The sequence below is a fragment of the Octodon degus genome, unplaced genomic scaffold, assembly GCF_000260255.1.
Source record: "Octodon degus isolate 3935 unplaced genomic scaffold, OctDeg1.0 scaffold00126, whole genome shotgun sequence".
Taxonomy (NCBI): domain Eukaryota; kingdom Metazoa; phylum Chordata; class Mammalia; order Rodentia; family Octodontidae; genus Octodon; species Octodon degus.
This window is the reverse complement of record NW_004524702.1, coordinates 3,435,432-3,446,514: the sequence shown is the minus strand read 5'-3', so window position 1 is coordinate 3,446,514 and position 11,083 is coordinate 3,435,432. Positions and strand designations below refer to the sequence as shown.

Genomic DNA, 11,083 nt, shown 5'->3' with positions numbered 1-11,083 from the left:
ACTATGGATAACTGCTAAGAAGATAACAATGTACAATGTATTGATTATCAAAACTGTCCTATTAATCAGCTTTGAAAATGTTTATTCATATTTGTTTCTCAATAAAATTAAAAGAAAAGAAAAAGAAAAAAATACCTAAAAAAAAGGGACAGAAAATCAGGCCTGCTATTTGCTGCCTGCCTGCCTGCCTGCCTGCCTGCCTGCCTGCCTGCCTTGCTAGAGGACAGTTTCTCCCCTGCAATGCCCCTCTGCTGTGCCACCCTGCCTTGGACCTAGCGTGAACTGAAACCTTTACAAACTTAAAAAAAAAAAGGAAGAGCTCCTGGCGGGTGGCTCTGGGCACACTGGCAGTTATTGAGCACCTTGTCTACATGGATACCAACTGTTCAAGCTCAACACAGTGACACAAGCCGCCGCCACCTGGGCCTCAGTCCCCCGCCTCGGGACCCGCACGGCGGTCCAGCAGAGGAGCAGCACCCACAGTCAAAACCCCGCTGGGGCTGTGGCCATGGCGAGGAGGCAGGCAGCCGGCCGGCCGGCGTGGTGGGCTTTCTGGCCTGGCCTGGTTGTCTCTGGGGTTTTGCTGCACCCTGCTATCCCGAGTTGCGTTGTTTTGCTCGAACTTTCCAAGTTCAGTCACCTGGCACGTCCGTTAGCTGCTGCGAGCATCTTGTGCCTTGCTCCTGTCTGCATGTGTGTGTTGCTGGCACTTAAGGCGTCCACGCCGGGGCCAGGGACTGCTTGCAGATGAACAGACGTGGCTCTGCGTCTGCGCGGCTCTGGGTCAGGACTTCCTTTATGTGAGGCAGGGCCTTGCTGGGTAATTCAGGCTGGCTTTGAACTTACTATGTAATACAAGCCAGGTTGGCCTCGAACTTGTAGCTGTTGTCCTGTGTTACCCTTCTGAGTGCTTCAGTTAGAGGCGTGTGCCACGAGGTCTGCTGGACTTTCTCCTACAGTCAGGCATCTCTGGTTACTATTTATTTCTGTGCAAACCGGGCCTCTGAACACAGAGGGGTGAGGCAGCAAAGGGGATGTTGTTCCTTAATGTTGGGAAAAATTAATAATCTAAGAGAGAGACGGGCCTGGGCCCAGCTAGCCTCACACTGCTCCTTTCCACTGCCAAGGCCCATGTTGTCATCAAGCTCTGCGGCTCTGTCACCCTCTGTGGGACAGTTGTGGCCCTTATCATGCAGCTCATTCCACCTTTCTCCCTCCCTGCAGGGGACACGGAGATCACTGTGCCTCAGGGAAGCGGAGTCACCGTCCTCATAAAGCCGGGGACCCCAGCGCTCGCCCCGAGACCCTGCCACCTCCTCTTAGCCAAGCGCCCATTGAGTGTGCTGTTAGTGAAGCCTGGGGAGCGGACAGGCTTCACCTTCACTTGCCGGGACCCCGAGAAGCACTTCGTGCTGGAGATCCAGAAGAACATCGGTGAGCTCCCGCCCGCCTGGGGGAGGGCTGGCTCTGCACCCCAACTCGGCACTGGCAGGCTTCTTCACGGGGCTCACTGTCCAGAGCTGCCTGAGCCTGGTGTGGTGCGCTCCTGTCATTCCCGCCCTCGGGAGGCTGAGGCCAGAGGATCGCCGTAAGTGCGAGGCCAGCCTGGGCTACGTAGTGAGATGCTATCTCAAAATATGTCTAAACTTAAATAAAAGGTGGATTTTGGCCCTGTGCCCTAAAACTGGAGAAAATGTAACTGCACAGAGGAGAAGTAGGGAGTGCCAGGGTGCAGGACCACCACGGGACTCCCTAGCTCCTTGGCCCAAGCAGAGGCCCCTGGGCAAGCTGCAAGTTGAAGGAAACAGCAGCTGGGGGTTTTGTCTGAGCAGCTTAAGCAGCAGGAGCTGGGGGAGGAGGAGAACAGCCCTGGTCCCCGGAATGGCATCCAGGTGAGGGTGTCACTTGTCGCCAAGACACCAGTGAGAGGACATCACAGGCTCCAGGCCCCCAGGAAGGACCAGACTGCAGCCGCCAGCTTGGGCAGCTGAGGGACACAGGGGCTGTGGTCCCTGAGGTCCAGGGTGGCTGGGACAGGACCAGGGGGGCGGTTTGTGGCTCTGTATGCCACCCTGGTCAGAGTCACACATGCGGCTTCTTGCAGACTGCACGTCCGGTCCATGTCCCCTGGGCGACATCCCGCTGCAGCCCCCCGCTGCGGCGCTGCCCACCCTCAACAAGACCTTCGTGTGGGACGTGCGCGCCCGCAAGAGCGCCGGCCTAGAGCTGCGCTTCTCCGGGCCCCGCCTCAGGCAGATCGGGCCAGGTGACCGCTGTCCTGATGGCGTCACCCACACGGTCAGTGGCCTAGTGGGCACCACCATCGTCAAGATCGGCACCTTCTGCGGCAACAATGGCACGGTGTCGCGCATCAAGCTGCAGGAGGGGGTGAAGGTGGCCCTGCACCTCCCGTGGCTCCAGCACAGAAACACGTCCGGCTTCAGCATCGTCAACCACACGGCCATAAAACGTGAGCTGCTCCTGGCAGGGCCAGCGCTCTGGGGCACGCTCCCATGGGCTCCCAAGTTGGCTGGGTTTGTTTTGTTTTGTCTTGTTTTTTAAGAAGGTGTCACTGTGTAGCCCAGGCTGACCTTGCGCTCACAGCGATCCTCCTGCCTCAGCCTTCTGAGCACTGGGAAGACAGGTGCGCACCACCACATCTGGCAAGCTGGTTGTTAAGTGTTCCGGGAGTTTGTGAGCTGGTAAAAACAGCCATCATAAAGAATAGGATTACAAAGGCTGGGGAGATAGCTCGGCAAGCACGAGGTCCTGAGTTCAATTCCTGGTACCCAAAGAGGAAATAAAAAACAGCTAAAGAATAGGATTACACAAACTTACAATGAAGCAAATCATTTTAGAGACAAAATTAACAATGCTAGGTAATTGTAACCCCTGCACTCAGGAGGCTGAGGCAGGAGGATTGCTGTGAGTGCAAGGCCAGCCTGGGGTATACATGAGACCCAAATATGTGGCTTTGGTGGTCTGTGGGCTAGTTACAACACACGGGCGCCACCCCACGGCGTCCTGCACACCGGCCTCGCCTGAGTGCCACTGTCCCCATCCGCAGGCCTGTGCATCATCGAGTCTGTGTTCGAGGGTGAAGGCTTTGCCACCCTGATGTCGGCCAACTACCCAGCCGGCTTCCCTGAGGACGAGCTCATGACATGGCAGTTCGTGGTCCCTGCACCCCTGCGGGCCAGCGTGTCCTTCCTGGACTTCAACGTGTCCAACTGTGAGCGCAAGGAGGAGCGCGTGGAGTACTACATCCCCGGCTCAGCCACCAACCCCGAGGTGTTCCGGCTGGACGACCCGCAGCCAGGCAACATGGCCGGGAACTTCAACCTGTCCCTGCAGGGCTGCGACCAGGACGCCCAGAGCCCGGGAGCCCTGCGGCTGCGCTTCCACGTGCTGGTGCAACACCCGCAGACTGAGAGCAGTGAGTGAGCCCCGCCCCACCACCCGGGTTTCCCTCGGGGTCTACCCAGGGACCCCCACACCCTTGAGTTTCCCAGAGGGGAGGTGGGGTGGTGAGGGGCTCCTCTCAGTGTAGAGAGAAACAAAGGTGACCTTGCGTTTGGAAGCCAGGCCGGCTTTCCGTGGATGCTTGCTTTCTTGTTTTTGTTTTGTTGGTATGTATGTATGTGTTTCAGACTACGTAGCCTCCCCTATTCTCACACTCACCGCAATCCTCCTGCCTCAGCCTCCCGAGTGCTAAGATTACGGGCAGATGCTGCCATTCCCTTTATATAATTTTTCTACTTTTTTCTTTTACAAGAGAACTTTTTTATCTAAAAAATAGAGTGACATTGCTAGTTCCATATAACAGCATCAGAAATTCGATGAGTAAAACCGTGAGTGAAAAGAAACATCTCCTCGGCACACTGACGGCTGGAGCTTCATGGCAGGAAGCAGAACTGGGGCCTCCCAGGACACCCCTGAGCTGGGGCCCTAATGACCCCTTTGTATAATTTGGAAAAGGTGCAGTGGCCCCATGGCCGATGATTCCATGAGGCCGTGGTGCTCTCCTCTGTATATCGTCCCCTTGGGGGATCTGCCTGGCCTCCTGCACCCTCCTCGAGCTTCTAGAAAATATGCCGGGCGCGGTGGTGCATACTCAGGAGGCTGAGGCAGGAGGACCAGGCTGGGCGACATAGTACAGCCCTGTCTCAAAACAAAAAGAAGGAGAAACCTGCTCTCTCTGGCAACACCAAGCAGAGCGGCCGTGTTCTCCAAAGCCCGGGTCTGGGGTCCAGCTCGAGGGTGGGTGGCTCCTGCTTGCCGCATTCCACAGCGGCTTCCTGCTCTGCTCCCAGGAAACAGCCTGGCGTTGATTGCGGTTGTGATTTTGATTTGCAGTTGTGTTGCTGTGTTGTTTTGTTATTGCTGGGTAGCACACGTGTTGAGTCTCAGATTCCACCTGAGTGGTCTGAGCTGTATGGCCTTTGCCTTCTCCCCTGGGCCCTGTATTCGTGTTAAAGGAAAAAATTATTCCAAAAGTGCCACAGAAATGATTCGGAGTCAGGCCTGGTGCGTGGCTGCTGAGAAGGCGGAGGCTGGAGGACCACAGGCTCATGGCATCCCTGGGAATGAACGCTGTGTCTCAGAACAAAAAATAGCCAGGTGTGGCGGGTGCACACTTGGGAGCCCAGCACTCGGGAGGCTGAGGCAGGAGGATCACCGGGAGTTCAAAGCCAGGCTCCATAGTGAGATCCTGTCTCAAAAATATAGATAGATAGATAGATAGATAGATAGATAGATAGATAGATAGATAGACAGACAGACAGACAGACAGACAGACAGACAGCCAGCCAGCCAGCCAGCCAGCCAGCCAGCCAGCCAGCCAGCCAGCCAGCCTGGGGGTATAGCTGCGTGTAAAGGCACTGGGTTCAATCCCCAGTACAAACAAAAATGGAAAAGAATCATTGAAATGGCAGTGATGACCTGGGGGGGGGGGCACAAAGTTCTGTGTAGTGACAAAGCCACAGGCTGCAGCCTGACTGCACACACACCGCACACAGTCGTGACACGGCACACACGGGACGGGACTTCCCCAAACTGCAGCAGCAGCTGTGGGAGGGCGGGCGGCTGAGAAGAGGAAGCGTGTGTGTCTGTCTCTCTCCCTAGCCTTTCCATTTGCTCCGTCCTTGGAGCAGGAGGATTCGGACCAGTGCACTCAGCGTGCCCCTCGTTCTTTTGCCTGCTGCATAATATTCCTGTCACTGTGGCTTATTGAATGACCCAGTGTCGGGGGGGTCTCCAGTTCATGTGGTGAGCACATCACACTGCCAGGTTTCACGGTTGCAGGGGTCTCACGACTGCAGCAGGCTCTCACCTGTCCCCAGCTGCCTGACCAGGGCAGACAGAACACTTGATTTTATTTTATTTATTTTTCCAGATCCGGGGTTTGAACTCAGGCCCTTGCGCTTGCCAGGGAAGCTCTTATTCCACTGAGCCATCTCCCCAGCCTTGATTTCATTTTATTTTATTTTTTATTTTTATTGTATTGATTGATTGATTGATTTAGGGAAGAGTCTACAGGGTGTTCAGGGTCTCACTACTAGATTGGACTTGTACTGATCCGCCTGTTTACAGCCTCCCATGAGCTGGGATTACAGGCGTGCGCCACCATGCCCAGTCTCAGAATACTTGATTTTAATTCACTTTACTTGGATTAAAAGTGGCACTAGGAATGACCCTATTTTGATGCGTACACCTTTCTGTCTCCCTTCCCATGCCCAGGCCAATGGTCTTGGGTGTCCCTGTGCCCCTTGTCCCTGACCCCACGTGGTACTGGGGGCAGGGTCAGATGGACGTTTTCGGGGGCTTCTCATGCTCATGCTGACGTCCTCTGCGTCGCCACAGTGAAGCCCTGCCCTCCCCTGCCATCTGAAGACATCGTCTACACCCCAGCGCGTCCTTCCGAGGACAGCTGCCCTCCCCTCCAGCCCCAGCCCGCTGCCCTGCATCACGCCGCCCCTCCACTGTGGTTTCAGATAAAACCTACGTGGTCGACCTGAGCCAGGAGCGAACGTTGTTCCTTACCATTGAGCCCCGGCCCAGGCTGAGCCGCAGGTTTGTCGCCGGCTGCTTCGTGTGTCTGGAGTCCCGAACCTGCAGCCCCAGCGTCACCCTGGCACCTGGCTCCAGACACAAGATATCCTTCCTCTGCGATGACCTGACGCGCCTGTGGGCTGTGGCGGAGAAGACCCTAAGTACGGCCTCTCACCCGGGGTTTCCTCCCTGCCCCTCAAGCCAGGGGCAGCAGTGTACACCTGTCTTCTCGGCACTCCGGAAGGCTGAGGCAGGAGGGTTGAGAGTGGGAGCCCAGCCTGGGTGACTCAGTGACTTAGTGGGACCCTGTCTTAAAGTAAAAGACCAAAAGGCCTGGGGATGCAAAGACTCTGGGTTCAATCCTGGTGCTGTAAAAAATTAATGAAATGTACACCAGAGTATAGGGAGCTACGGGTGGCCCCCCATAATAGCACACACCTCCCCCAAAGCTGCTTCTCCACCCTGGTTGCAGCAGGGCTCCCCATGCGTTGTCCTCGTAGGATGACCTCTGCCCCTCAGCCCCGCAGTGCTGGATGCTGAGTCCCCCAGCTGGGCCACCTGAACACCCACGGGGAAGATGGCCGGGGGGTGGGGGCGGTGCTGGGCCCTGGTGCCATTGCCACCACCCTCTCGTAGGCTGCACCGACTACCACTACTGCCAAAGGAGGTCATTCCCGCTGCTGGTGCCTGGGGACATCCTCCGGCTGCCCGTGCAGCTGCGTGACTTCTCCTGGAAGCTGCTGATGCCCAAGGACAGGCTCAGCCTGGCACTGACGCCGGTACAGAAGCTGCAGCAGCATACCCACGAGCGGCCCTGCAATGCCAGCTTTAGCTACGTGGTGGCCAGCGCCGGCCCGGGCCACGACCTGTACTTCGGCTCCTTCTGCGCCGGTGGCTCCATCGAGCAGGTGCTGGTGCGGCAGAACAGCTCAGTGACACTCCGCACCTTTGCACCCAGCTTCCAGTCGGAGGTGCCGCGCCAAGGCCTGACCGTGTCCTTTCTGCCGTACTTCAAAGGTAAGGGCCCCGCCTGCTGCTCTCCTCCTATCCACATTTCTACTTTAGGCTTTCACTCTGTCCTTCCTCGGGCCCCTAGGTAGGCATCACCTTGGTAAGAAGGGACAGCGGACAGAAGAACTGTGCAAGGCTCATCCTGATGCTGACTCCCTGTCAGCCTGGGAAATCCCAGAGGTTAGGATGCGTAGCTGGCATGGTGGTGCCCCTCCATAATTCTGTGCTCAGGACACTGAGGCAGGAGGGTCTCCACAAGTTCAAGGCCAGCCTGGAATACCTAGCAAGACTGTGTCTCCAAGAACCGAAATGGAGAAAGTGTTTCCAACTGGGGAGGTGGGAGGTAGCAGAACCGGGAAACAGGTAATACATAAACAAGGCCTAAGTATCACCTGGTCCTGAATATTTTTAGAGTGATGATATAAAATTCCTCATGCAGACGTTTTTTATGGTTCTGCTTCTAAACTTCGTGTGGTGAACACCGAGCAGGAGCAGGAAAGAAGTGACTCTCGCTCTGAGGCAGCAGTGGGGTCTGAGCAGCCCACCTTGGCCACCTCCGTGTGGCTGGTTGTGAGTCACACTCGGCCGTGGCAAGCTACCCACAAAGCTATGTCACTGCCCTCAAGGCTGTGTTGAAATTGGCCAGGGCCTCGCTCTGCAGTTACTGGCTTGCTTTGGTCTGAGGCGCGAGTGGCGGAAGGCCGCCTTTGGTCCCTGGATTAAGTCACTCCAGGCTGCGTGGAGTCTCAGGGTTGCCAGGGAGGCTCTAGAGAGGCCATGGGCGTCAGACACGGGGCCTCCGTGTGGAGTGTGGAGTGGTCTCCGCAGGCAGGATGGGTCATGGAGATGTCGGGAACTCTGCTTCATGGTTCCAAGGCTCTTCCCCAAGCCCAAGGTTCTGTGGTTCTCAGAAACAGGAGTCGAGGTCTGGCCGTCCCTCACAGGACGGGCACAGCACTTTGTAGGCATTTCCAATAGGGGACTGAGGCGGCCACTGCTTTGGCACATGGGCTGGCTTCTCATTTATTTTGTTGTGTTTTTTTCAAAAGAGCCGAACCTTGTCTGGTAAGGCCCGTCCTGTACGCACCAGGCCACAGCTGACAGCCCCAAATGACCCCCATGTGGCCATTTATGTAATGAAACATAAAATGCAGTTCCTCGAGGTGTTGTCAGCTTCTGGTCCTTGGGACAAAACACCTGAGGTGAGGAACCCACAAGGAGCAGAGGTTTCTTTGGGCTCGGCGTCACAGGTTCCAGCCCATGGTGGCTCAGCTGCTGGGCTGGGCTACAGGGGTGCAGTCCCCGTGTGCTTCCGGGCCACGCTCCCAGCGACTTCATTTCCTCCCACTGGGCCCCACCTCTTAGGGTTGTACCACCACCTGATACCGCAGCAGGCTGGGGACCACATTTTCATTTGGGCTTTCGAGGACACTTCAGGTCCTGACTCAGTCACACAGGGCGCATTTCACATGGCTGGTGTCCACTCTGTGCAGCGGTGCAGGTGTAGAGCATTTCTGTCACCGCAGAAAGTGCTAGTGGACTCAGTGTTCTAGAAGGTCCCACAGTGTCTCTGCTTCTCCTTTTCTCTGCATCTTTTTTTTTTTTTTTTTTTTTGGCGGAACCGGGGATTGAACTCAGATCCTTGCGTTTGCCGGTCAAGCGCTTATCCTACTGAGCCATCTCCCCAGCCCCTTTTCTCTGCATCTTGATGAGTGAAAGTGTCTGGACATCCTTCCGTTTCCCACAGAGGAAGGCATCTTCACGGTGACCCCAGACACAAAGAGCAAAGTCTACCTGAGGACCCCAAACTGGGACCGCGGCCTGCCAGCGCTCTCCTCCGTGTCCTGGAACATCAGCGTGCCCAGCGGCCAGGAGGCCTGCCTGACCTTCTCCAAGGAGCGCACTGGTGTGGTCTGCCAGTCAGGGCGCGCCTTCATGATCATCCAGGCTCAGCGCACACGGGCTGAGGAGATCTTCAGCCTGGAGGATGACACGCTGCCCAAGCCAAGCTTCCACCATCACAGCTTCTGGGTCAACATCTCCAACTGCAGCCCTGCCCACGGCAAGCAGCTGGACCTGCTCTTCTGGGTGACTCTGAGCCCAAGGACCTTAGGTAAGGTCTCTTGGGGTCTTTCAGAGGTTGTGGCAGACAGAAAATTGGCATCGTGGGTCCAAGAAGATTGGAGGCAAATCAGAAAATAGCTTGGGTCCTGGCCATCCATGTTTGGGGCAGCTATTGAATCAGTAATGCTGTATAACAAAGCACCCTGAAAATCAATGGATTATGAAGCCATTTGCTATTGCTGTATATTGTGGGTCAGAGCTGAAAAAAACGACGGGAAAACTGGACTAATGTAACTGTAGAGGACTCTCAAGCTTAATCTCACTCTAAGTGAGTCCTGAGCCATTGAAACTTCACATTTATTGAGGGCTAAAAGCAGACTAAAAATGTGCATATGACTAAGTTGATGTTAAGGCACTGTTACATCGCCTTTCGCCACTTACCAGACTCTTAGTTTACACATCACTAGTTGGTAACATCCCAGGTAAAGGATCAAAGACCAGACGGCGTCTCTGCGATTTGTTGCTTTCTGTATCTCAGCTTGCCCAAGCCACATGGAATTCTATGGGGCGACACATTTTCTTAGGCTCTGTCCTTCGTTCCTCCTCCGTAAGGACGCTAGCTTTCTGCCTTGTACCACCACGGTTGCACTCACGCCCTGGCCGGGCAGTTCTGGCCTCGCTGAGCCTCTTAGTCCCCCACGCAGTGCAGCTGCGGGTCAGGACTCGGCTGGGCTGGGCGCACTCACGCAGGGGTCCAGCCGAGGGCGCCTGAGGCCGCTGTGCTGGTGTGAGTCCCCTCCTGTCCTCTAGCCAGGCCCGTTCTCATGACCAGAGCAGAGAGTGATGAGAGGCCGGAGCAGGGTGTCCTGACCGGGGTTGGGAATGTGTGCACCATTCTTCCTACCATTTTCTTTTCCTGCCTAGATTTTTTTTTTTTTTTACTCAGTTTACTATTGTTCTTTACTCTTCATCTCTCCGACATAGACAAAGTCTCTATTCCTGTGATCTTCTCCACTCACAGAGGAGACAAAGATAAAGAAGTATCACAGGATTCTGTGTCAGTGATTAAGATTTGTGGACTTGGAGGGTGTGACAGAGAAGTGGGGTGGTGTTGTCTATATTTCATTCCAGGGAAGCAAGTGGGACCCGTGAAATTTGCCAGCCCTCCCTCTGCTGCCTGCCGCCTGCTTTGTGCCCAGCCTCTGCTCTCCCCAGGACGTGTGGATGGCAGGCACATATGGGCGGACCAAGCGTAGCCGTGGGAGTGCAGCTGTGGGTCTCCCCACCTGGGCCTTCATCAGTGTCACGTGTAGGTGATTCCACATTTCGTGGCCTACACAGTAACCAATTTGTTTGGTGACATTTCTGGGTCCAGAATTTGGCCTGGGAGCACACAGCAGGGTGATAGATCCTCTGTGCTCCGGGGCATCTGGGGCCTGGCAGCCCCGTGCCTTGGACCACACAGGGTGGCTGGGGCAGCTCAGCTGGAGCCACGTGGTATAATCCAGAGACACAGTGAATGATGCCAGGTGTCATGGCTCACACCTGTGTTCCCAGCGCGCAGGAGGCTGAGGCAGGAGTATTGCTGTGTCTCAAAAGATTTAAACAGGTCACTGTGTTCTCACTCTTGCCCTCAGGCTCCAGGCTCTATTTCTTTTCCAAATGTACTTGGCTTGAATTTGCTCTTCTTTCCTTACCTTGAATAAAATTTTGCAACTTTTTTTTTTAATTAAAAAAAAAAGATATAACAAACATCTCAATTAAAAAAAATACATTATGGGGCCAACAAGATAGCTCAGCAGATTAAGTGCCTGCTTAGGCAAGCACAGGGGCCAGGGTTCAATCCCCGTCCCTCATGCTACGCTGGTCCCGCCCCTGGGCACGCTGAGCTGGCAACCAAGTCCAGGCGTGGTGTCACATGCCTGTAATCCCAGAGCTGGGGAGGCTGAAAACAGGA

At 55.4% G+C, this 11,083-nt stretch overlaps 1 protein-coding gene across 1 annotated transcript in view; it reads left to right on the top strand.

Annotated features, from left to right (window-relative positions):
• Cdcp1 (CUB domain containing protein 1) overlaps positions 1–11,083 on the top strand; it is a 32,420-nt gene that overhangs the window by 17,953 nt on the left and 3,384 nt on the right. Inside the window, exons 2-7 of the mRNA XM_004640765.2 lie at positions 1,225–1,434; positions 2,105–2,470; positions 3,068–3,436; positions 5,994–6,212; positions 6,688–7,068; positions 8,810–9,175. Coding sequence (XP_004640822.1) covers positions 1,225–1,434; positions 2,105–2,470; positions 3,068–3,436; positions 5,994–6,212; positions 6,688–7,068; positions 8,810–9,175 — 1,911 coding nt within the window. The remainder of the gene's footprint in view (positions 1–1,224; positions 1,435–2,104; positions 2,471–3,067; positions 3,437–5,993; positions 6,213–6,687; positions 7,069–8,809; positions 9,176–11,083) is intronic.